This window comes from Nelusetta ayraudi, unplaced genomic scaffold, assembly GCF_046127955.1.
Source record: "Nelusetta ayraudi isolate G7.1 ecotype Tasmania unplaced genomic scaffold, CSIRO-AGI_Nayr_v1 ptg000070l, whole genome shotgun sequence".
NCBI classification, from domain to species: domain Eukaryota; kingdom Metazoa; phylum Chordata; class Actinopteri; order Tetraodontiformes; family Monacanthidae; genus Nelusetta; species Nelusetta ayraudi.
Window position 1 is genome coordinate 6,715,089 of NW_027466120.1, and position 26,148 is coordinate 6,741,236.

A 26,148-nucleotide genomic window follows, 5' to 3' on the forward strand; every position below is an offset into this window, starting at 1 on the left:
TGCAACAGTGTGATGTAACACAGCATGAGCACAGAGGGAGCCCATCTATCTGGATGCTGTGAGGACGTGTTTGGCCAGAGCACCATGACCTTCATTTGCCAGCATTGCATCATTCTCACCGCAACATCATTCACCAGACTGCTCAGTGGTCGGCTGTGTGCGGCTGTGTGCGGCTGTGTGTCTGCGTCCACTCAATCAGCTCCCTCCCTCAACAGAACCTCTCGTCCAGAGAGCGACGCTCTTTGATCTCGGCAGCTGTGTGTGTGTGTGTGTTTGTGTACATCAGGAAAACTGTGTTGGTTTTACATTAGAATTGCTGAAAATGTTAGAAACAAAGAAGAAAAAAAAAAACGCTGTGACTTGGCCTTGCAGCTCTTGCACCTGTGTATTCCGGAGCACTCGATGCACAGCAGGATGCCCAGGTTGATGGAGGCCCAGCGGGGGTCGGCCTGGCCGCAGTCGCAGCACTGCTCGTTCCCCGGCAGACACTGGATGCGCTGCAGGATGGTTTCGCCGCGCACGCTGCGCTCTCGAGGCTCGCTGGCCGAGTCGATGCTGCTGGTGGACGGCGAGGCCGTTCTGTCCAGGTGCTTCACGTCGAGGACACACAAACGGCAACGTTACCATCCCAAATAGCCGCAAGTTTTGCAGGCACAATCTCTCACAAAGTCAGCTCTGTTTGGACCTCGATGTAGTAGGTGTCTGGACTCTCTCTGTAGGCTGAGGCGATGCTGGCTTGCACCGCCTGGATCCACGCCTGTCGCAGCTTCTCGGACTCAGCCTGAAGCATACAGCTCCTGTAAAATAACCAGAGCATCGCTGTGAGATTCAGGGGTTTCTGTTTGAGATGTTAAGTCAGCACAGTTTACTACTAACCCTAACCCCCCAAAAAAACAAACATTGCAGCTCATTTATCACACTGCTTGGCTTACTTGGTGGGGGAGACGACCTCGAAGCAGAACCTCCTCTCAATGTCCTCGCACGGCTTGACCGAGCAGAGCCTGAGGTCTTCCACCACCACCGTCAGAGAATCCTGCAAACACAAGCGCCACATCTCAGGGATCTCAGGCAGCCGTAACACCCGGCACACATCCTCCTAGGAGATTTCGCAACGCAACTTGAATTTTAGCACTTTTATCCCTTGTAGACAAGTTAGAAACAATATTTTAAACCGCCCGTGTAGAGTATGTAACCGTTTTATTTGATTTTAATTTTTGGAAATTTATCAATGTTCTTTGGCCTTTTAATTACTTTAAGTTTTATGTACACTACCAGTCAACAGTTTGGACACACCCAGTGAATTCAATGTCTTTTCTTTCATTCTCGTGACTATTGACATTGCACTTTCTCACTGAAGGCATCAAAACTACGTATGAGCACACGTGGAATTATGTAGGGAACAACAAAAGTGTCAAATAACTCAAACACGTTTTATATTTAAATTCTTCAAAATAACCGCCTTTCATAAAAAGCATATTTCGAGTTATTGAACATGTTTTTCTTTGCTGCATAGTTACATAAATCTTGCTCATATATTTGATGTCTTCAGTATCTATCTGCAGTGTAGAAAGCTGTGAAATGCTCCATCCGAGATCTTTATATTATGGTGGAACGCAGCCCAGCTGCGTTTCCTCGCTTCACTGCGGCTTCCTGGCCTCTGTGTGTTTACACGTGTGCGGATGTCACGCAGAGAACTGAATACGACCTGGAAACAAGACAGGTCGGCTCTCGGCTGAGTGCCGAGATATCAGTGGAGATCTCGCATACACGAAATGATGGTGTATTTCAGGGGGCCGGAAGGTGGAGGAATGGCATCCTCCATAAAGTGCACTTAACCTCGCAGGGGCCACTATACACAGGGGACGACTGCAGAAGATATATGGACTTGCCTTGAGCTTCTTCTGATAGACCAGCTGACTGTTCTGTATGGAGAACCACCGTCTAGAGAGAAGAGGAAATACATATATTTATTAGATCATAGACGGATACCTTTTTTCATGCTACAAGGTCAGGAGGAAGGGGGCAAACACTCAGCGCACGACTCCGATCAAGGACGGGGAGGGAAAAGCGAAAACTTAAAAAGGTTTTTGCTCCTGGCGCCAAAACATCGCTGCCGCTGCTGCTGCTGCTGCTGCTGCTGCCGCTGCTGCTGCCACGCGAGATGAATTCGCCGCATGGCTTCACTTGACAACAACACAACAAGCCTGCAGAGGGAGCAGCAGCAGCAGCTTTGACTGCGTGCTCTCATCATCTGAAGACTGGCGCGTGGATTCTAGACTTTGACAGGTTCCTCATGTCGAAATACCATTTCTCTCATAATGACCCAGATACTCCATGGGGAAAATACATTTTGAAGCTATGCCCCCGTCCGCATGTCACTTTCAGGGATGTCCGATAAAATCAGCCATCAGCATTAGCACCCCACCCCACTGTATCTGAGCATTGTGGCTTCAGCTGCTGCCCCTTGGACCAACAGGAAGCAACGCAACTCAGTGAATTGTGACACATACTCTACTGCATAGTTACAGCAGTCTGCAGCTCAGGAATAAAGTATATTTTTGGTATGTAAGTCAGCTGGCAAACCCCGTCTAAACCAGTCAATCCCATCCTTGCATGAGAAGAGAGACAGACTTCTGTGAAACTCACACTCTTGGCTTCAAAAGGTGCACAACAATGCGGCAGCTTGCAAATTGAGGTTTTTGCCCTCTGCAGATAAAAAGCGCTGTGAGACGTTTTACCGTCGTTTCACCACGATGGCGAAAAGCTCAAGAGAGTCGTGCAGCCTCTCTTACCTGTTCCAGGTCTTGAACGCATTGCTGGCCCTCTTGAACAAGTAGCCCTCCATCACCACGCCGTTTGGAGCGTCCACATTGAACTCCACCTTGGTGTCGTCATAGGAAAAGTCCTGGGGAGGGAGACAGGGAGGCGGTGGATGAGGCCGGGAGCCATGTTGACCAAAGGTCACCGCAGCAGGAAAGATCTCCCACTCCACCCAAAAAGAAAAATATTATTATTGCGCCTCCTGTGCCACGGCCGCACATGTGATGCTGCCTGATTACCAGTAACGTCGGCTCTGCAGCGCCGCACTGTACATGCAGCCCATGAAAAGACCCCCGTCGTCACACGCTGTGCGTTCATGTAGAAGCGGTCACGTGCGCGCCCGTGTATGTATGGTGGTGTCATGCCAACTTCCTGCGTGGCATGGCGGAAGCATTTCATAACTCGCCAGATGTGATGGTGACGCAGGTTATTACATAAACGCCGGTTGGAACATGTGAAATTAGCCTCTATAACCTCCTCATGACTAACCACCATGTGAACGGGAGTCAGCAGGAAGCGGTTAGGACGGACGATGAATTTTAGATTGCTGATTTGATGCTTTTGATTAAGCGGCCACATGGGGGAGCGCGCTGTAAAAAAAGAGTCTGATATTAAAATAATGGAATTTAAAAAAAAAAAATCCTCTGTATCCTCTGTAGATCTAATTCAACCTTGTTCCACATTCACTGGTACTGTTGCGTAAGCTGGTCGGTGAATGCAGCCGTTTGTATGGCCAGCGGCAGACCTGGCCAACATCACGCCGGCATGTTAACTCGTACACACGTGAGAAAAAAAGGGGGGAAAAAAAAGGAGCCTTTTCACATCACAGCGCTCGGGTACTAAAATTACAACGAGGAAAAAAGGCCAACGCTAATAATAAACTGCAGTTACAGAGTGCTGTATTAATAATTGATACAAAGAAATGAGGTGGGGAGGGGGCACAGACTGCAGAAAGAAAAGAATCTTAAAGCGATGACAGATTGACTGGGAAGCACAAATTAAAGGAAAAAAGGGACAAAAAGGAGAAAAAACACAAAGCTGCCAGCAACCGGGCGAAAAAAAAACATTCTCACTCCTCTGTCCTATATAGTTGCATTTTCACACACTTTAACCCAATAACAGGCATCACACTGGTAACAGGCGACAGGACAGAGACCCTGACAGCAAAACGAAAAAGAGTTGCAGCTTCATCGGCGTTAAAGCACCACAGCAAACAGCAACTCTGCACCTCCTAACTACAACTACAACTACAACTACAACAACTACAACAACAACAACAACAATTCCAGAGTGCAAATCAACCCACCAAGCTGTGGTCCCAGTGGCAGAAAATCTTCATTTTTAATTTCTTTGCGTTCCAGCAACATTGCAGAAGAAAAAATCACGGACACTCCTGCGCTCTCCTAAAGTAGACGCATCCTCCCTCTCGGAGGGCTGCAGTTCCCACGGCCGCCTTTGGCCGCGTTCCTCCACTGACGGCGCCACCTGCCTGCCTGCCTGCCTGCCTGAAGCCCTGCGAGCCTCAGGATCAGGACTGATTACCATACAGCTGCCAACGCGTCTGCGGATGAGTGCTGGCGGGAGGAAAGTGGAGTCCACTCTATACACACACACACACACACACACACAACTGTAGCTGCTCTTCAGTAAAAGAAAAAACAGCAGAAGGCTGCTGTGGCACCTCTCTGAGTGAGCCTGCTTTTGGTTTTACGGCTTTGTAAAGGCGCCTCCTCTGCTGCAGGAGGTGGGAGTTCCAGTCCCCCCACCCCCACCACCCCATGTTGACCCGGAGGGGGATCCATCTGGCATGCTGCCAGCGCGGCCAAACAAACAGCGCTCGGGGGCCACGTTGACACACAGGAGCTCCGCCAACAACCGCAAAAGGCAAAGATTTGGGAAAAGTCTGCGACTCTCACCTGCAGCTGTCACATTTGCTTCTTCTGCTGCCCCTCCGCCGCCGCCCACCTCTGAGTAACGTGGCCAAACAAGCGAGGCGACGCTGGCAAACAAAATGCGCACTGGCCGGCGCTGTGCAATCTCTCAAGCCCCCACACAACAAAAGTAGCAAATCTATTTTTAATGGCAGCGCACGTCACACGGGCAGAAACTGAAAACAGTGAATTATTGAAGGCGCCGGGGAAACGGAGCAAACTTTTTTTTTTTTGGCGGAGCAGCGGGAGGGGGGGGGGGGGGGTCAACGATGCAGCGGGGGGGCAACGGAGTGTCGACCTGCAGGCGAGATGGGGGGACGTCCACGGCTACCACCATGTCAAGAGATTCAGGGAGATTCCAGCCGTTGCAAAGGACGTACACCAGTGGTTCCTTATCATGAAGTTGTGGCCCCTTGTGACATCACCAAGGGTACGTCCGAGAAGGGTTCAAGTTGAGGCAACCGGACCGGTATCGCCTCTCATCCAAAAGGCTTCTTTTGGTTCACTGAAGAAGCTGAAGAAGCTTCAAGAAGGCAAAAGCAGTCCAGCTGCCTGAACTTCACCCTTCGACACCAAGGGCTGCTTATCACAACTGTGTGGGTCAACGACGCGAGAAGGACGGCCTCTTTTCATTTCGGGAGTCTTGTTGTGGTGACGGATGAGAGACGCACATTAACGATTGATAGATTGTGAATTTCGCGTTTCATCTTCCATATGACGCAAAATTAAAGAGACAACGGCGGTCTTCAGGCGGAGAATCTGTCTCGTCTCAGTCTGTTTTCATGAGGGACGCCAACTTCCTCCAGGCGGAAGCGACGTGGCCGCGACTCAACGAGCCGCCACTCAAGTTGAGGAAATGATGAGCGACGTCGTCTTCTTTGTCTTTGGCTTCCCGCTGATGACCTCCAGTACACGCACGAGGCCAGCGGCTGCCGCACCGTGTTAATGAGCGCCAGTGTTTGTTCTATTTTGGTGAACGCAGCAGCGATGAGAATCTTTTCATAGGAACATTCAACCCTCTGAAGCTGGTGTTTCATGCTTCCAGGTCCTACACAAACAAAAACGTGTCTTTGTGTTTTGTGTGTTGGCTTCCTCGATGACGCATCGATTTTCCATTATTTCAGGGATGAAATAAATAAATCAAGAGAAATATGCAGATTGAACCATGATCCATTTGATCTGTTTGACGGGTCGCTTCACGATTTCAGTGACAGCTGTTTTTTTTTTCAATTTTACTGCATGCTCTGCCAGCTGGACAGTGGCATCATAAATCATATTGCTCATATTATAAAGTCACCACCTTTGCGTAAAAAAAAATCCATTGATGGGATCGAGCAGTGCGGCGCTCTATGTAAAAAATACAGTGGAGCAGGTGGAGTTGGCTGCAGGGGACAGGACTTCTCCATTAAACCTGCTGTTAAAAATGAATGCTACTGGCATCTAGAAGCTTTCTCACAGAAGCGCATTGCTGCCACCATAGAAAAAAACAAACAGGGCTCACTATCACATTATAATGTGAAACTATCATGTTTTTTTTTGTGATAATTAACACAAAATAACATGATATTTTCAAGTTATTTCGTGATCATTTTCACGTTATTTTATGAAAGTTTCATGTTATAACGTGAAAATTCTCTTGTAAAAACGTGAAACTATCAGGTCATGACGTGATACTGACCCTTGTGTTTTTTTTATAGGGTGGCAGCAATGCTCTTCCGTAGTGTCTACACAATGAGAACTCAGCCAGCCACGCCGGTGCAGCTGCCACTGTCGGACCACTTTGACTCACTTTCCTCCCTCCTGGTTCTTGCATATGTATTCCTACCGCTGCTGGCGCCGTGTTCTGTTCAGCACGGGTCTGCACAAGGCTTTGCTGCACGCGCTCGACGACGACGACGACAACAGCAAGTGAGGGGGAAGAAATATCTCTCCAGCAAAGTAGGCCACGCCGAGAACAAAGACGACAAATACAAAATGCAAATTGTGCATGAGTGAGTCGACTCAGCCGGCGCTGCCAGGTGAAAAATCTACACAAAGGAAGCTCCCATGCTAATTAGGACGAGGACAGAGGTAAACAGGTGAGGTGAAAAATCAAAGATAATAGTTTGGGCAGAATTTTAAGTGGGAAATAGTTACAAAGCTTTTTTTCTTTCTCAGTTAAAGTTTCAAAATGATGCACGTTTTCCAGGTATGGTATGTTTGTCACAGAGCTCGTATTTAGCCCTCTGTTTATAGCTTCTTCATAAAATGCTAGCTTTAGCTTCCTGCTAAAAGTGATTCATGGTTCCACTCTCCATGTGCTTGGAAGGGGACGACGAAAAAGAACCGAACACATGGGGATGTCGCTAAAATGAGAGGCATGAATGCCCCTTGTGACATCACAAATGGCTGACTTCCATAACATATGGAGTATATGAAATATAAGTAAAGGGAGGATCTTTTTTATTCCTGTGGGTTGGGGTTCACTGACAGGACAGAGTCACATTTTTTTTTAAATATACAGCAAAGTGAATTTTGCCCTGCATGTATGTATCAGCTCCCAGTCCATGCGACAGACGGTTCCTGTTCAGCTCGTTCAAACTAGCCACAGCTAAATGACCTCAAGGGGTTTGAGTGACGCTGCCACAGAATGAAGTAAAGAGAATTCACTCATCCAGAAGCAACACTGTGCAAGCATGGCTTTCAACATGAAGGTATTAAAAAGAAAGGCCGGGGCACTCACCTGCAGGAGGGTCTGTCGGAGGAGTCGGTGGTGCCGCAAACATACGGAGAGGAGAGAAGAAAACACGTTGGTTTAAGTGATGAGAACGATCATCTTTAGGTTAGTTCTGCCTCTCAGGCCCAAGTCTGGTTCAGCAACACGGCAGCCGTCCAGCCAGCTACAGTTTAATGCAGGCCGGACCCGTGAGCTGACTTAACTCACGGCTGATCCGGCACAATGCGAGCCTCGGTGATGAGCGGGCGCTCAGAGCTTCTAACAGCTTTGACACAAACAGATCGATAATTGGCCCCACGTGTGACCCCGCCCTCCCCGAGCACATAGGCCGCGGCGCCTGCGGGGGAAACGTCTGACAGATGGTCACTGATCCCGGGGTGCAGAGGAGCCAGACACGGACCCTCGGAAACAGAGGGGATTGTGAATTATTAAACTGCAACATGGACCACGGCGCGTGCATGACAGCGTGCAGAGCACAGAGCGCCCAAAGCCAGCCAAGTGTAATCGATCCCAAGCATCCTGAACACAGAAATAACAACGACCAGAACCTCGCCTCAATTTACAAGCTCGTAAAAAACAAATTCACCCGTTTGCTTCTGTTAATTTTGTGTCAAGTGGAAATGAAGTTACTGAGCCGAGAGTAAAAAAGAAGAGACTCTACACACTGGCACTACAGTAGCATCTGAAACACAAATCAAAATCCCCTGATCAACACCTCCATGGATAAGATGGAATAAAACAAATTGAGAGTTTCAACTTGAAGGTCTCTCTGTGAGCAGCTGCTTGCTGTATTAGCTGTTACTCCAGGAATGATTTCCCCTTCAACTTCTAGATGAAATAATTTTTCCTCAGTGCAATCCAGACATTATAATTATAACAGTGCAGTGCAGAACTATTTTGATGATGGAGCTGTTGTTCACTTGTCACTCGTTCATTTCATTGAGAACTTTTGTATCCAAACTGGGAGCTAATGAGACCAACTCCATAACATGCATTTGTTTTTTTTGTTTTTTTTATTCATATTCTGCCTGTAAATTACTATTTTTCTTTTGCTTGTATTTTAACTGTGGAATTTTCTTGGCCTGGACTTGTTTGACTGAGGGGTTTTTCATTGCAACAGGCATTCCCTGGTTAAATAAAGGTCGCTAAACGGCTTCAATAGGAAAAACAATTTGAATTTGCTGAACAAAATGTTTTAAATACAAGCGGACTCAAGTGGCATCAAAGTAGGGAATTCACCATAACACTAAAAAACACAAAGGGATCAATATTTCTGCCCACAGCTACAAACCACACGGTGCAACTGGCCAGACCCCCCGGGGATCGTGAGTATTCATACAAAATCAATGCATTTATCCAATAGCTTCTGCCTAATGGGCTTAACTTGCTCATGCCAGTAAATTAGACTGAGACTGCCGCCAATACATCAGCACAAATTGAATACAGTGTGCTGGGCGTTTCTAGCAGAAAACAGTGGCATTAGCAGCTTAAAAAAAACAAAAAACAACACACTGCTTTACTGCTTAAGTGGAAGGCCGGACCTTGTTAGAGGGGATTAATCAAACACTTCCCAGCTGCCCAGGTCTAATCCCTCTCCAGTCACAACACAAGGACTGGGATAAGTGGCAGACGGGATCCTGAAGGTGAGGGCTGAATACATTCACACCCAGTTAGAGTCTCACAGCGGCTCAGCATCAATCTGACAAGTTGAGAGACAAGACCTTTTAGATTCATTCAGGTTTCTCCACCACAGCAGAAACATGGACGTCTGCGGTCTCGGCTCCAGATTATTATTCTATGGTTGGTGTCTTAATCTCCTCTTATTCAACAACATCAAAACAAACAAGAGAAAAGAGTAAAATCAGCGGGGGAGAAAAAAAAACACTTTTTAACCTTTTTGCAAAACTGCACCTTTTTAGCTTTTAATTAGAAAAATCAGTTAAGACACCGTGTTTAAAACATGACTTTACAGTCAACAGCACCAATAATGAACAAGGCATCGTCTGGACTGTTGCGTTTTGAACTTGTTTGACACACAGCACAATGAAGAGCGACTCACCCTCTGCTGAATGGTTGCATGCTTGTGCTCCATTTCTCTCTTCTCCATGGCCGAATCAATCACCAGCTGATCCAGCTGAAAGTCGGTTCATTCAGGACACGGAAATAAAAAACACGCAGAATCCGTTTGTCAGAATCTAACACGGTACGTCCAATGAAAACTGTACATAAAGAGTGACAGCGCAGTCCGTATATGACATATAGGAGCCCAATGACACGGTGGCTCTGTGTTATATAATCAGCATTGATCTGTGACAGCTATAATCAACCAGCTATAACAAAGCAAGAAAAAAAAAAACTGGATGAAACTCTAGTGAAGTCTTTTCATTTTGGAAAAGACCGTGATGGATGTTATTATTCAGGTATAAAACATGCACACACACAAAAAGAAAATCCCAATACATAAACAACACCTATAATGCAGAAACAAGCGAGCAGGAATTCAAACGTGTTATGTAACTGCAGAACGTCAGCAGTTCAAATAGTGATCAAAGTGATCAGATCAGGTCACACAAAGCAGCTCCACTCACCTCAGCAGCCAGTTTCTTCATGTAGGGGTTGATCTCGTCCAGCAAGTTGTAGCCCTGCTGGAACAGCGAGTACTGGGCGTGCATGAATGACAGCATCTGAAATGTGCACAGACATGCAGATGGTTTTGGTTCCTTTTCTTTTAAACTGATTTATTTATAGAGAATACAGGACACAAGTGTTAAGATCAAGTCAATTAAAATGTGCCCTAAAGTGGTGGATGGAGCAGTTAGTCGTGTCAGCGTGCACTCACAGCGTCGAGGATCTCAAATTTCTTTTTAGCCTGGAGGACATTGATCTGCAGAGATGAAAGAGCAGACAGACTGGATTCAAGTTGTCAGATTACCACCAAAATAAAATAAAAAAACCTCTCATTTGTCACACATGGTCACTGGGAAAACTCCCTCTAGTGGACAGCTAGCACCACTGGTTTAGTTATTCAGCTGAACCAACTAATGCAAGTCTGACATGGAAAACAGGTTCATCACAGTTCCACGCATTTAAATAAGTGGGATCTTATCATTTTATTACACGCAAGCATCTCTGAACACATCTAACTTTGAAGCGCTGTGTGTTATATACAGCCACTGGCCACTGACTTACTTACCTAACAGCGTTGGCCAGTGATTGCGTAGACGTGACAAATCCATCTCGGGGACTTTGGCAAAGCTGCACTACGCCAGCTGAACGGCAGCGGTCGAAAAACAAACACGGCGCCGTAAACAAACCAGCCCCCCCCGGTGGCTCTTCCTGAGACTTTCACATTGTATAGCTGAACTGATGCAACGCCTAATGACATTTTGTGCTACATTTAAGGGGTCGGTTACACGCGCGGCGCGCGGCCCTGCGGCTCTGACCTCCTCCGCCTAGAGACACTTTCAATTAAGTCTAGCTGAGGCTGAGGCGTCTGGAAGAGGGGGACGGCCGCCAGCAGGCGCAGTGAAGACCGGGGAAAGAAAGGAGGCCACTGGCCAATGGCGGCCGACACACTGAATCACTCTCTGTGTTCCTGCGGGAGGAGGTTACGACCAGGCCGTGCCGCAGGAACGACCGGGCAACAGGGATGTGTCACACAAGTGCGACTGACAACGGCTGCAGGCCACACGTTGTGTTGCTGTTGTGCGGCAGCGATCAGACTGTCCAAGCGGGAATGGGCAGAACAACAACAACCAGAAAATAACAAAGGGACTTCCTGTTCAGCCATATCTCCCTTCATCCAACCCGTCCAAACATCCACCCATTTTATTTTTATTTTTTTTATCACCGCTTCACCTGCACTCAGTGTCAGCGTCTATCTTCATATTTCCAGAGATGATTTTGCTTAAATGGCAAAAACATCGAGCACTGACCACTCGCCATAACACGACGCCGCGCTTCTCGCCATTTGTCACACACAACAGCGTCCTGACCTGTAAAACGTAGTCCAGGGCCAGATGTCGGAAGCACTTGCGCGAGATGCTGAGCGCGCCGGTGGCTTCCTCCACTTCGTGAGGCTTGTTCCTCGGCGCCTGGGCGTTCTTCACCTGCGCGATTTCCATGTCCTCTCGTACCTTGTCGAAGTGTTTCTTGGTCTCCTTGAACTTGCGAACATCCCTGATGGGTGAAGACGAGTTAAAAAGAAAAAAACAAACGACACAAAGAAAAAGGCAGGTCAACAGTCAAAACACAGCTACGGACGTCGTCAAAATTTTTGGGATATTCGGAGGCCATCCCACAAAGTTCACGGTGAGGTTGCAGGTGACCCACTTCAGCTGCAGAGGGTTCATGATATGTGGGTAAAAACACTGCGGGGCTGCCAGAAGGTCGCCCCCTCTTGAATATTTGAAGACACCAAAAAGGTTTTGAGGGGGTAACAGAGGTGCACTCGCTCTCTAAAGGTTATGGACTTTGTCCACCTGGGATGAATGTTTTATGAGCTCCAGTGTAGCGTTGTGCGACTACACTTGAACAGAGGGGTTTACTCACTCTTTCACAAAGTTGTGCAGCTGCTGCTTCACAGAACGCTGAGCTTGATCAAACAAGATCTGAAAGAGAGAGAGAGAAATATTGTTTTGAGTATCTTAATCAGGTTGAAGCCCTGCGACTGCTGCAAGTGTCAGCAGAAACACTGAAAGGACTGAGCTGAAAAAGTATCATCAAGTCATCAAGACGGTCAGCTGGTTTACACACTACCAGTCAAAAGTTTGGACACACCTTCTCATGCAGTTGTTATTTATTTTTTTTTATCTTTACAGCTTTCTACACTGCAAATAGATACTGATAACATCAAATATATGAGCAGGATAAACGTAATTATGCAGCAGAACAAGAAGAAAGAGAAGAAAAACATGTTCAACAACTCTAAATATGCTTTTTATGAAAAGTGGCTATTATGAAGAATTTAAATGTAAAATGAGTTATTTTACACTTTTATTGTTTCCTACAAAATTCCATGTGTGTTCATACGTAATTTTGATGCCTTCAGTGAGAAACTGCAATGTCAATAGTCAGAATGAATGAAATGAAAGAAATGACATTAAATTCATGTCCAAACTTTTGACTGGTAGTGTAGACACATAACACTTCCAGTATAACCCAAAGAATAACAAAGCAAACATCATTTCTAGACATCACTTGTTTGTTTTGTGTGTGTGTGTGTGTTGTGTCCCTTCATTTCACTTCAATTAAGAGTCAAGACATCCCAAAAAAAAAAGAAAAAAAAAAGCTAACTGGAACTGGTAAAAGAACACTGACACATTGTGTAGTCTCTCTTGTGCCACCTGTAATGAATTTCTAACCAACAGAGGGCGACAGAGCACAGCTTCCCTCTCCAGCGCCTGCAGTGTGAACGATGCTAATCAGTGCTTGCTGCCTGTTGGAGTGAATGGAGAGGGAGGGAAGGTCTCTCTGCCTTAAGACAATAGCACGGTGCCTTTGGTGAGGTGTTTTACATTCACTGCTCCTCCTCTGTCTCAGCCTCTCAGCTCATGGGCTCTGATCGCTGCTGCTGCTGCTGCTGCTGCTGCTGCTTCCGCTGCTGCCATGCTGCTGCTGCTGCTGTTAAATAGGTCACTCGGGCAGAAAGGGAGGGGGACGAATATGCTTTTGGTAGGATGTGACACTGCACCAGCCTGCACCAACAAAGCAGCGTGCAAACCCTACTGAACGCACATCTGAGCAGCCGGGCAGGTTAAAGGGTTTGCATCCTCATCCTGCCTGGATAATTGGATACACAACTGCGTGTGCACAGATAAGGAGATTTCGACTTTAGAAGCCTTACAAACTCAGTTTAGCGTGCTTTGATTTGGAAGTAACAGGACTTTGTAAATAATGTGGCACAGATGTTCAGTAGATTGTCGCCATTTAATTTGACGTTGGCTCCATTTCAAAAACAAACAAAAGAAAAGATCTCTGTCGCCCTTGTTGGAGGTTCCTGAATGTGTCAGACTGCCCACTTTATTCCACGTGATTAAAAACATTTCACAAATGGTGAACCAAAACAAACCGGTAGCCTGCAGGTGCTCGGTGGTCTCGGGTGAAGCAATAACTGACCGCACACTACAGAAATAAGCACGAAATGCAACAATCAACATCGAGTTGATAATGTCAACTGCAGGCAAGAGGTTCTTGGCATTTTTCATTGTCTTTAAACTGCACTTTTAGTGGACGACGTTATCTTTAGCATTGACAGCATCCACTCGATGTTCCCAGTGGTCTTTCCACGCGGTGAATGCAAGAGGAAGAGTCCAACCATTCTGATGGGAAAGGACGAAGAAGAAATTCAAATACACTCACATGATCATACCAAACAGACAGCTTTTCTCAGTAGACTCTGGCCAAACCCAGTCAGGACTGGAGAGTCTTTTCTTGTTGTGAAAATGTTTTCCGGTGCAGATAAAACTGCTCATGCTGCAGCATCCACACGGCAACCACCATTGTTTACGAGCCGCCAGCGGCTTCCTGTTTTTGCCACAAGCGAAGCTACCACCTCTTTCCTCAAAATGGACTTCATATGGAGTCAAACTGAGACTGCTCACATCTGCGAGGCTTCAGCCCCACTTGTTTCCTCGCAAGGTTACTGCGATACCGTGCCGTGCCAGACTTCGCAGCGTTCACACCGCTCACACACACACAAACAAAAACAAAAAACAAAAAACAACCTGACAGGCAGGCCAACCTCCACAGTGGCGGAGAGCTTTTACTGTCTGCTTGACTGAAGCTCACTGGACTTGATTTCGCATCTGCGACTGTTTTTAGGCTTCAGTTTACTGAGTGCAAAGTGAGAAGTGCAGCCTGGTGTCATCGAGGGTTCCCACAAACACGCAAGGTCCCAAAAACGGACTCGGCAGGGTAGTGTCGCGCAGCGGGCTGTAAACACCGGGCTGCAAGACAAGGTCGCGCTCCAACCCAGACGAGACCGAGGCAGACAAGAAACTCAAAGCAACCGCAGTCCGAAAGTAGTCGAGTCAACAAGAGCACTTCCACGTGTTTGTGTGTGTGTGTGTGTGTGTGTGTGTGTGTGTGTGTGTGTGTGTGTGTGTGTGTGTGTGTGTGTGTGTGTGTGTGTGAGTGTGGCTGCTCGTGAGACTTCCTGGCTGTGTGTGTGTGTGTGTGGGATGGGTGGGCAGCCCGTAGCATTCCTGAGCTGCTTTGTGGCAAGTTGACACCCTGCTTTAATTCAACAAGATGCCGCAGGTTAGCAGTGAGGCAGCGCGACTGAAGGGATGACGGCGGGATTAACAATCGGTCCGAGAGAAGATCCCGCCCGGATCTGATCTGATTCTGTTCTGACTCATCAGTCAATAAGAGATCAGTTGGCAGCCTGCTGTCGCCGCTGACGCTCACTGACCACATTCTCTTCTGGCCACACCCAGAGATCATCAGCGTCAATCTTTCTCATCGTCAGTGTGTGTCGGACGCATTCAGAATTCATGCTTTATAAAATTCTGAAAATCTGAGACTAGACTACTTCATGGATAATATTTAATAACAAGTGTAAGCAAATGTTTCCCATTTTTTTCTTTATATTGAGTCAAACAGACAGCAACATTTCCTGGAAGAAAATAAATATTTTCTCTGTGTCTAACGTGTCAACTCCATCTAACTTTTTCCCTTTGGCAAACAGTCACACGTGATGTTGCCTTTCCAGCACAGTGTTTGATTCTAATAAGTCACAGATTGAGCTTTCCGGATTGTTCTCAGCAACTCAGCTATTTGCTAATTAAAGTTGAAGTCAAGGGCAGAAATATATAGCCAGGAGATTAACGAATTGGCTATAATCACAATGAATGAAAAACGGCCTCCTCACTTTACAAAAAAAAAAAACCCCGCAAGACGCCGAGGACAGGACATGAATGCAGGTCATGTCCTGGGAAAACAGGACATTAGGTCACCTTCATGTATGAAGAAATATTCTGCTTTAATTTATTTGCTTTAAGCTGTGCTGTCATGCACGCTTTCCATTAAATGGTTATTGTTTAAAAAAACAAAAACAAAACGCAAGCCTAAATATGCTCAGAACATAAAACACTGCTGTGTATTTTTCTTTTACTGGCTTCAGTTGAGGGAACCTAAACTCTAACTGATTAAAATTCCGTAAAAGCTTCTAAAATGAACTTTTTATTGAGACAATTAACGCTGTATAGGAATGTAACAAACGCCTCTCTGTCATTACATCAATTTATAGAAGCCAGCAGGAACACAGAGGAGTGTTTCTCCGTCAGCCCACTGTGCGCTATTTGAAGATGCATTTTCATATATTTTTGCTCTCTGAACAAAGGAGGCCATCGCGGCCTGTAGGGAGTGATAAGGTGCCGATGCAGAACGGAAAAGGCCTCCCCGCTGCGTCTTGCTTTGTTTCCCCAGTTATAAATATAACCTAGAACCCAGCCTTGGCATCACACTGGGGAATTTGCTCAATCACTTCAGTCTACTGCAAGACCCAGACCGACTCGTGTGGGCTCGGGAGCCTCTCCTGAGTCACTGAAAGATACCGCTTTTTTTCTTTCACATACACTGTTACCGATTTTGTTCAAAAAAAATCTATTATATCTTCCTCCTCCTCATTCAAGAACCCTAATATTTTCCTCCTCACAAGGATGTTGAAGGTGTGAAGGTCCCTTCGTTCGCAATGACGGTGAAGCCTAGAGAGAGACCAGGAGGCGCAAGTGGGGCTGGCTTCACACATCAGCAGACTTAACTTTGGTTGGAACTGAATATTACATCAGCATTGGTTTTCAAAGTCCCTGACCTCCAGCCACTTCACTATGTGGAATGTTCAATTATTTGTGAAGACAAATTGCGAATCAGATGTAATTTAGGCCCGTAGACGTGGTGGGCACGACTGGCTCCCAGTTTCAACGGAGCATCAAAATGTGGAAGACAGGGGATTTCTGTGACATTGAAAACGGCATTGGTTGTTGCCAGACACATTGTTCTGGGTATTTCACACACAACCACAAGGGAATGAATGGGCCCAAAAAGAGAAATTATCCAGCCAGTGGTATTTGTGTGGACACGCACAGGAACTGAAATGGCCATGAGTTACAAACACGGGTTGCAAAATTCCGCTCCGTTCTTTCCAGTAGATTGTATCATGGAACTGGTTATCATGTAGTTCAATGCAGAAATGAGTCGGTGACCCCAAGCAGTGGCGCACATCCTTCTCAACAATGTTTCCCATCATGGCCCATTTGGCAAGAGCAGGAACCTTGAATCACGAAAAACGCAACTGCATCCTCGTGCACCACGACCGGCCGGCTTCCCTCCACCTGCTGCTGAGGCCCGCAGCTCTGTGCACCGTATGTATCATGGCGCCGCGTACACGTACGAGTGCCGCTTTAAGACTCGGCAGCTCACATGTTGGTCTGCCGCTAGCATCTGTGTCAGTCTCCCCTCATTTCTTATGAATGTTCAGAGAGGCGAACGTAAGTCAATAATTTATGGCGTATTCATATGGAGTTTCATGCTTGAATTAAAGACAGACGAGGAGTTAAAACGTTGGCCTGATTTTTGTCGACGCCCTTTCAGGAAAGAAAAAAAAAAGAGGAAAGAAATCTGCGGTGAAACGTTTGAATAGGTCGTTGCTCAGAAGTCCGTTGGTTGTGTCGCGCTCTGATAAAGAAAAGCTTCGAGAGAAACTGCGGGCACCTGCCTGAGCTCATGCATACGTTGAGACATACGTGTCGTTCATTTGTGTTTGTTTCACGCATTTCAGGGGCATCCGAGCGCGGCGGCGACCTGAGCAGTTGGCACTCAGCCTCTGCGTTTGAGCGCTACCGTTTATTTTTTTTCCCTCCTCCAGTGTGTGCAAGGAGGAGCGATCCGCGCGGCCAAGCACGTGCGCACGTGGAACCGCCATCATTTTTAATTCAAAGGAGCCCTGCTGGGGGCCTTCAGCGAGCGGGACACTGCGCACTCCAACGCACCACGTCGCTCCTCGTTAGCGCGCAAACCCAACTCAATGCCTCAGTCCGATATTCCACCACCTGAGATTTTGTTGTTGTTTGGTTAAAAATAAGACAGAGTTCCAATTCACAAAGAAAGTCATTGTGTCTTTGTGACGCAAGTCCTCGCTGCCAAAACAGACAATTATATTAATGTTTAGTCTCTGTGTTTGCGCCTCAAATCGACTGAATGGAGGTTGAGGACACACAGGAAGTAGATTATTAGGCCAGCTGGACCCGGACCAGGACGCAGTTAGCAACGGCCTCAGTTTGACACCAGACCAAAAAAATAACGGACATAAACAGTGAGAGACAAGAAACAAAGAGAAGCCTCAGCCAAACCTCTGGTGGAGCATCTCACAGATCCACTGGATCCGTGAAAGATATCAGAAAGTAAATAGTAAAAGATTGAAAAGAGGTGGAAGCAAAAAGGAAACTTCCAGGTAGGTGATCAAAGTTTGACTCAAAGTGTTGAATTCAAATGGAGGCGAGCAGGTTGGCGTGAGCTGCTGACAACGCGAGGAGACGACACTTCTGACGACGCAGCTGCTGCAGCAGCCAAACACACTGAGGTAGCCGTTGATTACGAGCTCTGAGTCACAGCTGAACTCTGTTTTGCATTGTTTGACCATCCATCCATCCATCCATCCATCCAGACTGGGAATCAAACCCATCGCAGGCATTTAATGGTGGATAAATAAAGGAATAGAAAACAGTGAATCTCCCTCACAGAACCGCTGACAGACTCGTTCTCGTGCCTCTTCTGCTCGTGTGCAAACCTTGTCTGGCCTGTCGCCGCCTCTTCACCTCGCGTCTCGTCAACGAGGCACTAGAGCGTGAGCAGCTTCTTCTCTTTGTTGTGATACCATCATCACAGATGACTCCATCCACTCAGGGTGGTCCAACACACACACACACACACACACACACACACACACACACACCTCAGACAAGAGGCCTCTATTGTACTTGCACATTACAAACTCGCACAAACACACTGTTTACACACACCGCTGGCCACATGACACACACTCCGTGACGTGCCGAGGCTGGGAGGGAGTCGGCCGTCCGGCGGCCGAGGTTAATCCTCGCCTGGCTGAACGACCTGCTCCATTAAGGGTCCATTAGTGGCGCTGACCTCGCCCCTCACCAGTGGGCTGGGATCGACCGGGCCGGAGGGAGGGGCTGATTTGTGATGACACGTATTTGAGAGGAATGTACACACACACACACGCACACTCACACACACATACACACACACACACACAATCCCTCTCTCTTTACTTTATAGCCTTCAAGCTAATGGGCTCCTAAGGGGCCAGAAAGGGGGCAGGTGTTTGCAGTCGAGCAGAAACTCAGTAGCTGCGTTTCCATGACAGTTTTTCGCAAAATAAAATCGATATTTCTAAAATTTCGACAAAAGTACAATTGCGATTTTCAGGTCTTTTCCATTGAATGATGTGAAGCGCATAAAGCGAGAACGGTTGTGACTTGCGGGGTCACATGAGCAGTTCACTTCACGTGAAAATGGCGCATGATGTTTGGATGGAAGAGGAGTCGGAATAGTTTTTACAATTTTACAATTTTGCGAAAAACTGCAATGGTGCCGTTGCACTTACCATGTGGTAGTTGATGATTTCCTGGAGGCTTTCCCCGCACTTTTCCAGGCATTCCTGTAAAGAAAAAAAAAGGGCAAATTTCAAAAAGAAAAATAAACGTCAAACTTTCTGACACATGCGAGAGCAAAAGAGGAAAAGCAAATAATCCGAAGTTTACTTTATATTCTGTTGGATTTTCTTTCCTCCTTGAATCTACAATGGGGGGGGGGGGGGGGGTGAGCTCCAGCCTGATTCAGTCCTTTTTTTTGAACAATGGAAACTACCAATATGAATACGATTTTAATGGAAAACACACAGTTAGTCATGCGTTTGAAGCCGAGCAGGGTCTTCGTGCAGCATGGTGTGAGTAGTAAAATGTCATTCTGTTCAGCAAGAAGTCCGTTTCCAGACCCAGTTGGACTCTGACTTACTAACCTGTTAGTAATCAGGTTTACTCACACCCGAGAGGAAAGTCCCGGGAAAACAGCAACGGTGCCGCAAGTGAATGTTCGAATAGCAGCGAAAGGACCTCCGACTTGACGTGAGAGACTCACCGAGATCATCTCGTCCTTTTTGCACTGTTGGGACAGGTCCCGGATGCCGCTGACAAAGAGCTTGTTGGCGCTGACGTACGCCTTCCCGGCCTCGAGCATCCCGCTGCATAGCTTCACCAGCTGCAGAGGGCAGGGGACAAACATTTCCACCGTAGATCAACAGCAGCGTCACTCTCACTCCACAGGGTACATTAATTGTAACCAGGGAGGGGATACAATCACGACGTTTTGCCTTCAATGTTTTTCAGCTAAAATCATCACAGTTTTGAGTTATGAAAAAATGTGAATTACAGGTTTCGTGTGAAATGTTTGGGGATTTCTCAGAAGAAACAACAACATCATGTGGTTACATTTTAAATTGCAGCACTCTTTTATTTATGATCCCTTAGGGACTCCGTACCCTCCCTCTCTCGAACTTGCCAGTGAACTACGGTGGCCTGCGAGGACAAACCTGGACACCTCATTCACCCTTTTCTTTGCTGGATTCAAGCTTTCACCCTAAATACTAAACACACTGTAATGAGAGCTGGATTGTCCACACCGGGCTTCCTTAGAAATATGGCGGTGCAAAATGGCAGCTAACTAATGCATATTGTTATATACATTTACAAATAACACCCGAGCCACTTGTTAGCTCTGCCCTCTAGGACTGCCGCGTGCCTTGGAGCAAAACACTAGACCTTGAGTGTTTTTTTTAAAGAAAGCTATTAACAGACTGTTTCAATTTCTGGAGCCTGATACAAAACCACGTCACACTCTGCTGTGCAAATGAGCACAATGCAGGCCTTTTCATGCAACAGGCTTTCTGGTTAGATAAAATGTGAAAAGCGAAAACCTGGATTCACATGATTGTCACAAGTCCAGTCTTTGCTTTGGGGAGTTACACCTCCACATCACACGCAGAGCCGCAACACCTACGGTTTTAGTTCACAGATCGCAAACCTGCACAGTTTTCCCAGAGTTTCAGTTCCTCTGTGGACCAAGATATAACAAATATATTAACATTGTTAAGGCCAGCGGTAATGTAAAGCATTGAGTGCTGATGGGATTCTACCACATTAAAAAACAATTCACTCTAGATGTCTTAATGTATGGCCTGCATCTCCACCAGGTGGACTGACCGCTGTGTCATTATCATATACTTCTCTGCGTCTGTCTGCAAAGTTCTTGATAGCGACCCATGAGTGCTCAGCTGTAACATCTGTCTGTGAAGAATTATCGTGGTCTCTATTTTTTCAGTCTGTATTCCGATGCCAGACTTTCAGCACCTCAGTCTTATTTCTCCCAGCTGCTACACAGACCAAAAGACGCAGCACTTTCTTTCACAGTTTTGGGACAAACCCATTGATATTCCCCTGGAATATATTGTCTTACTCTCCCAACAAAAATATCACACTCTCTGATCTGAAATAACAATAATGGAGAACAAACACATGGCTGCTTTGCTGATGCTGCGTTTATTGAAAAAGAGAAGTTATCTTGATTCATCAGCTCCGGTCATTATTGTTATCATTAGTCAAGTATTAGGTGTTGTATTTATTTCAGAAAATAGTTTTTTTTGAAAACAATAAACAATTGATTTAGCTCAGCGTTCAGTCTTTGTGGTAATTTGAGGCCAGGTAACCCACGTATAAGCAGAAAACAGTTGAATTATGGAATGGCAAACATCACCAGTTCTCGTGGTGGACTTTTCCAACGCTGAGCTCTGACTAATCCTGGCACCCACCGACCACAATTCCAATTCAAAAGGAACAGATGTGCTCGTGACACGAGCCCTACAGCAGAAAGCATCTGGCCGCCTCATTAGGAGGCTTTAAAGCGCCGCGGAGATGCGGCCTAATGTTTTTACCAAGTCCAAATCCTGGAACTGCTGCCACGTCATGTTTCTGTGAACGCTAGATGAACTGTTTAGCAGGTCTGTGACCCAGTCACCCAGCCCGCGTGTCATCAGCGCCCGCTAGCATTGTTAGCACTGTGGGATTAGATTCTCCAGAGCTTGACAGAGCCAGAAGGGAGGGCAGTGAGTCCCCACTTTGAGGAGGATGGAAGTACAAAACATTTTGCCTTTTCACTTGAAGTGAACAGGTCATGTGACCCCGTACGTCATGTCTGGTGACGTGCAAATGCGAGTATTTCCTTTACACTTTTTTGCGATATAACTCCATATCGATATGTCTGTAAACCCCCTCATGAGAGCGTAAAAATCTTTTAGCCAGTTTAGCCTTTTCCATTACCAGATTTTTATTGCGATATTTAGGTTTCACGCAGTTCTTGGGGCGATGGAAACGCAGCTAATGTGCTTCCATTCTGATGCAAATGGACTGTTCTTGGCTCCGGTTCCTACCTGGGGTTCATAGCTAACCGAGTCCGCTTTGCTTTCACGCCGCAAAGGAATTAGAGCGGGGTTGACTTGACTTGGAGGATGTTGGAGTTTCCTTATTTTCAAGTAGACCACAGTTCAAATAAGCTTTCACAACAGCCGAAAGGAACCAGACGACGCAGCTAGCAAAACAGTCTGTCCCAATATTATTGCAGGGAAATCGTTATATCCATTTTCATGGAAGCAAGCTGCACACCTTTCTAAGCTCAGCTCGTTTTTTTTTTGTTTTTTTTTTAACAATTACACAAAACCAAAATCAGTCTTGTCACTGTTTTACGCTTTACTGTTGAGCATATTGTGCTTTTGGATACACACAAGCAGTGAATGCAAAACTGTAGCAATGATGACTTGCGACCCACTCGCTCTGATCTCATCCGACAGTTTGTCGAGCTGAAAAACATGTTTGTGTGAGTGAGCGCGTTGAAATGTAAATGGACACCTGGCCTGCATTTGCCAACAGAAAAAGGACAAAACAATCCAAAGACAATAAAAACAGTTTGTGTGGAATCGCTTTGTGTTGAGATAAAATATAATTATAAACTACCGACTACTCTGATATTTCTATCTCTACGCTGCACAACGTGGCTGAAGCAGAAAGCCCCACTGAGGTGACCATCGAGTACAGCGGCAGCTGGGCAGTGGAAGACGAGTCTTACCTTATCTAGCTTGGCTTCAATCTCCACCACCTCCGTCTCCACCTCATCAATATCTGCCCTGGAAAACAAAAACAAAGGGAGGTTCCGTCATTTTCTCTCACGGTTGTGATTTCTCACGCTTTAAGAAAAATACAAACAAACAAAAAATCCATGGCGTGTGGTGAGATTTTGCAGACCGACACAGAGAGCCGTTTAATGCAGTGACAGGTGAGCCGTAATGGAGCGTGACAGCAACCTGTGAACAGTCCAGCAACCCGGCCGAAAACACAGTGCGGTGGTGGGAAACGTTTATCCACTAGCGACACACCAGTGTCACACCAGGCACAAACCCAAGCACACAAGGACATGTGGCTCACACAAGCCCTGAATGCAACATTTTACACACACACACACACACACACACACACATTTTTATTTTTTTAAAGTGTGGTGCAAGTCTTTTATTCCGGAGAATGAACAGAGTTAGAGTTTCCTCGTATCGTATAAGCACCGGTTCTATATGACAATAAACTGATTGAACTTTGAACTTGGACCATGTGCAGCAGCTCTGTGATAATAAAATAATAATAAAACTTTATTTGTACAGCGCTAAATCACAACCAAAGTCTCAAAGCGCTTTATACAATCAGAGAGATTGTGATGAGAGTTCCTGTGGCAGATATCGGCCACGTCGCTGTCTCATCTCCTTCTGTGGCCTGGGGTGGATTATCCTGCCCTGCTGAGCAGCAGCCAGCTCAGAGGGACCAAGGATGGAGCTGGAGCCTGCTCTCCTGCTCCTCTCCACCACCCACTGATGGCTTTTCTTTTTTCAAGCAGATCTAAGGGAAGAGCGTGCGCACGTGCGTGTGCGCGTGAAGGACCCAAGGAAGTGAAAGGCTCGCGCTGCTGCAGCACGGAAACGTGCATCCGTCAGAGAATCAGTGGCACGTTATGGCACATGTGGACGCGTATTATTGTAACCTCGAGTGATCTCCACCAGAAGAGCCGCCCGCCAGCCAGCCCGCCACGCAGGCGCACGCAGGGATAATCTCGCAGTGAGCCAAGCTGTTTTCATTGCTGATGTCACTTCTGCTCTTTTTTCATGCCGCCCTGGCAGAGCTTAGCAGGCTCTCGATTTACACATTCCTGCTCGCGCCTTGAAGCAGCGGCATTCCTGGAAATCATCATCTCAAACACCAAACCTAAACATTCCAAAGCCAACACATTTTTCTACAAAATGTGCCTCTAAATAGCACATCATGCAGCCGGTCGCAGTAAATGATAGTGTTTTTTTATTGGACTTATTTTTAAATGCAATGTTTATTCATGGATAAAACTGATGGATTTACATATTAAGCCTATGACAGAGATGTTGATTTGTGTGTGTGTGTGTGTGTGTGTGTGTTGTGTTTTCATACTTGTCACAAGGTGTCCAGTGATTTTTTTCCATAGCTAATCCAATTCGACTGTCCATTTAAGGTTATATTGGAATCATTGCGGGACCAAAGCTGGAGGCCATTTCAGATTGAATAGATTCTTTCAAGCCCATAAAGTCACAAACAGCAACTTGATCCTCGTGTTTGTTCATTGCCATGCATTCCTAAATGCAATTGGAGTATTAAGTTTTATTAGAAAGCCCCTTTTCTCGAGTTAATAAGTAAAAACAAAACAAAATGGGTTATAAGACTCTACAAGCTGCTTTCCTTCAGCCTTATTGTAAGAATTATTTTAGGTGTTTTGAGTGTTATGTACATAACTGTTGATCAAAATGAGCTCATTCATCCATTCACTCACTCACTCACTCATTCATTCATTCAAATGCTGCCTTTTCCCTTGGGAAACGCAGGGGAATCTTTCCACTTTAAACTGCAAACACGGTCCATATAATCACATTTGGCGTGCATATTGATTCAAGGGGCTGCCAGTCAGAATCACCTGTTAGTCAACAGCCAAAGGCCAAAAAGACTTGGTTATTTATAACACTGCACTGCTCCCTCCCTGGGGGAGATTCAACTCTGCATGCTTCACAAACCCACCCAGCCAGACTTTTCCGTGCCATCACATGCATTTAATTGTGCGACATTAAAAAAAGGACCATATTTAAGAAAAAAAAAAAAAGAAAGAAAGAAAGAAAGAAAGAAAGAAAGAAACTCCACAGTGACTCACAAAACATTTAAACCCAATGACGCTTGCTGGGAGAGCGGCGGGGATCCCGCTGGATCTGTGGCTCCGGATGCACGTAAGCCAGCGAGATCCAGCAGAGTGACGGCACGGCTGGCCGTTCCAGATGTGGCGGCTCTGCCCCCCCAGCCCCCACCAACGTGGGACAGCTGCTCCCGTAGAAACCCCCCCTCGGGGTTGGAACCCCTCTCCGCATCCACCGCCCTCCCATTATGGATGCACGCGGCACCCAGGGCCTGTCGCCACGGCAACCATCTCCTAAGTGGGCCGCAGAGGTCCCCGACGCACTTGTGAGCTGACCCTGGTCTCGCACCACGAGGGAGCGAAGAGGCTAAGATGATAACAACGTGGGTCACAACACGGCAGCCCTGACAAGAGAGCACCGCCGTGGCACCATTAAAGCCTATTAAACACGCATTCAGTCGGCGTGAGGAGGGTGAGTTAGTTGGTTTGCTGGGGAATAAAGTGGGATTGTTTATGTTTAAACATCAACAACTGGGTTTGTGGAGACGGCAGCAGTATGGGTGCTTTCAGGATGACGAGTGGTTACAGGGTTTGCAAAGGCAAAAAAAATAATAATGGATTTAAAAAAAACCTTCCGGTTCTAATTGATTAATGAGACACAAGCTGCGTTTCCATGACAATCGACATTTCTTAAATTTCAAGGACCGTACAATTGCGATTTGCAGGTGTTTCCAATGAATGGTCTAAAGTGCATAAACCGTAATTCTCGTAAAATCTCGTCCCGCGAGACTAACGAGAATTACGTTTGCTTTTGTTTGTTTACGTTGGCTGTCAAGAATGGTTGTTATATTTTTCTCTTTTGATTACTCGTGACCCAGTATGTCCCTTCTGGTGACGTGTTTAAATTTGGAAAAAAGGGTTTCTAAAACACTTTTGCGATACACCTCTATATCGATACGTCTGACAAACCACCACATGACAGCGTAAAAACCTTTGAGCCATATTGGAGAGGTTTTTCGAAGTTGAGGCGTTTCCATGACTTTTTTTTTTTTTAATTGCGATATTTGCGTAATTCCAGGGGTAACGGAAACGCAGCTAGAGTCTGGTAGGCAGTGGGTTCCGTACCAAAGGGATGCTCACTTTAGTAGAAGCAGCCTTATTCGCTGCTAATGCAAGTTTTATTGGGATACTTAATGAAACTGCAGTTTAATACCTAATATATGTTATCTTGTACCACGCGATAGTAAAGAATAGAACCACTAGCGCCCCAGTAAATTTTCAGTACTTGGCTTTCTATCGTGTAAGTAAAGTGCGCTGCTCCATGTGATCCCCACAGACACAGCTGAGCGTGGAAGCCTG

At 46.3% G+C, this 26,148-nt stretch overlaps 1 protein-coding gene across 2 annotated transcripts in view; it reads right to left on the reverse strand.

Moving 5' to 3' along the window:
* The window catches only part of acap3a (ArfGAP with coiled-coil, ankyrin repeat and PH domains 3a), a 54,933-nt gene that overhangs the window by 9,319 nt on the left and 19,466 nt on the right, over positions 1-26,148 (reverse strand). For both annotated transcript variants that reach the window (XM_076041838.1, XM_076041837.1), the window contains exons 2-15: positions 22,666-22,723; positions 19,630-19,749; positions 19,097-19,150; positions 12,019-12,077; positions 11,463-11,646; positions 10,307-10,351; positions 10,056-10,151; positions 9,527-9,601; positions 7,474-7,485; positions 2,793-2,905; positions 1,890-1,941; positions 933-1,033; positions 686-797; positions 382-590 (exon numbers count right to left, since the gene is read on the reverse strand). In XM_076041838.1, coding sequence (XP_075897953.1) covers positions 382-590; positions 686-797; positions 933-1,033; positions 1,890-1,941; positions 2,793-2,905; positions 7,474-7,485; positions 9,527-9,601; positions 10,056-10,151; positions 10,307-10,351; positions 11,463-11,646; positions 12,019-12,077; positions 19,097-19,150; positions 19,630-19,749; positions 22,666-22,723 — 1,290 coding nt within the window. The remainder of the gene's footprint in view (positions 1-381; positions 591-685; positions 798-932; positions 1,034-1,889; positions 1,942-2,792; positions 2,906-7,473; positions 7,486-9,526; positions 9,602-10,055; positions 10,152-10,306; positions 10,352-11,462; positions 11,647-12,018; positions 12,078-19,096; positions 19,151-19,629; positions 19,750-22,665; positions 22,724-26,148) is intronic.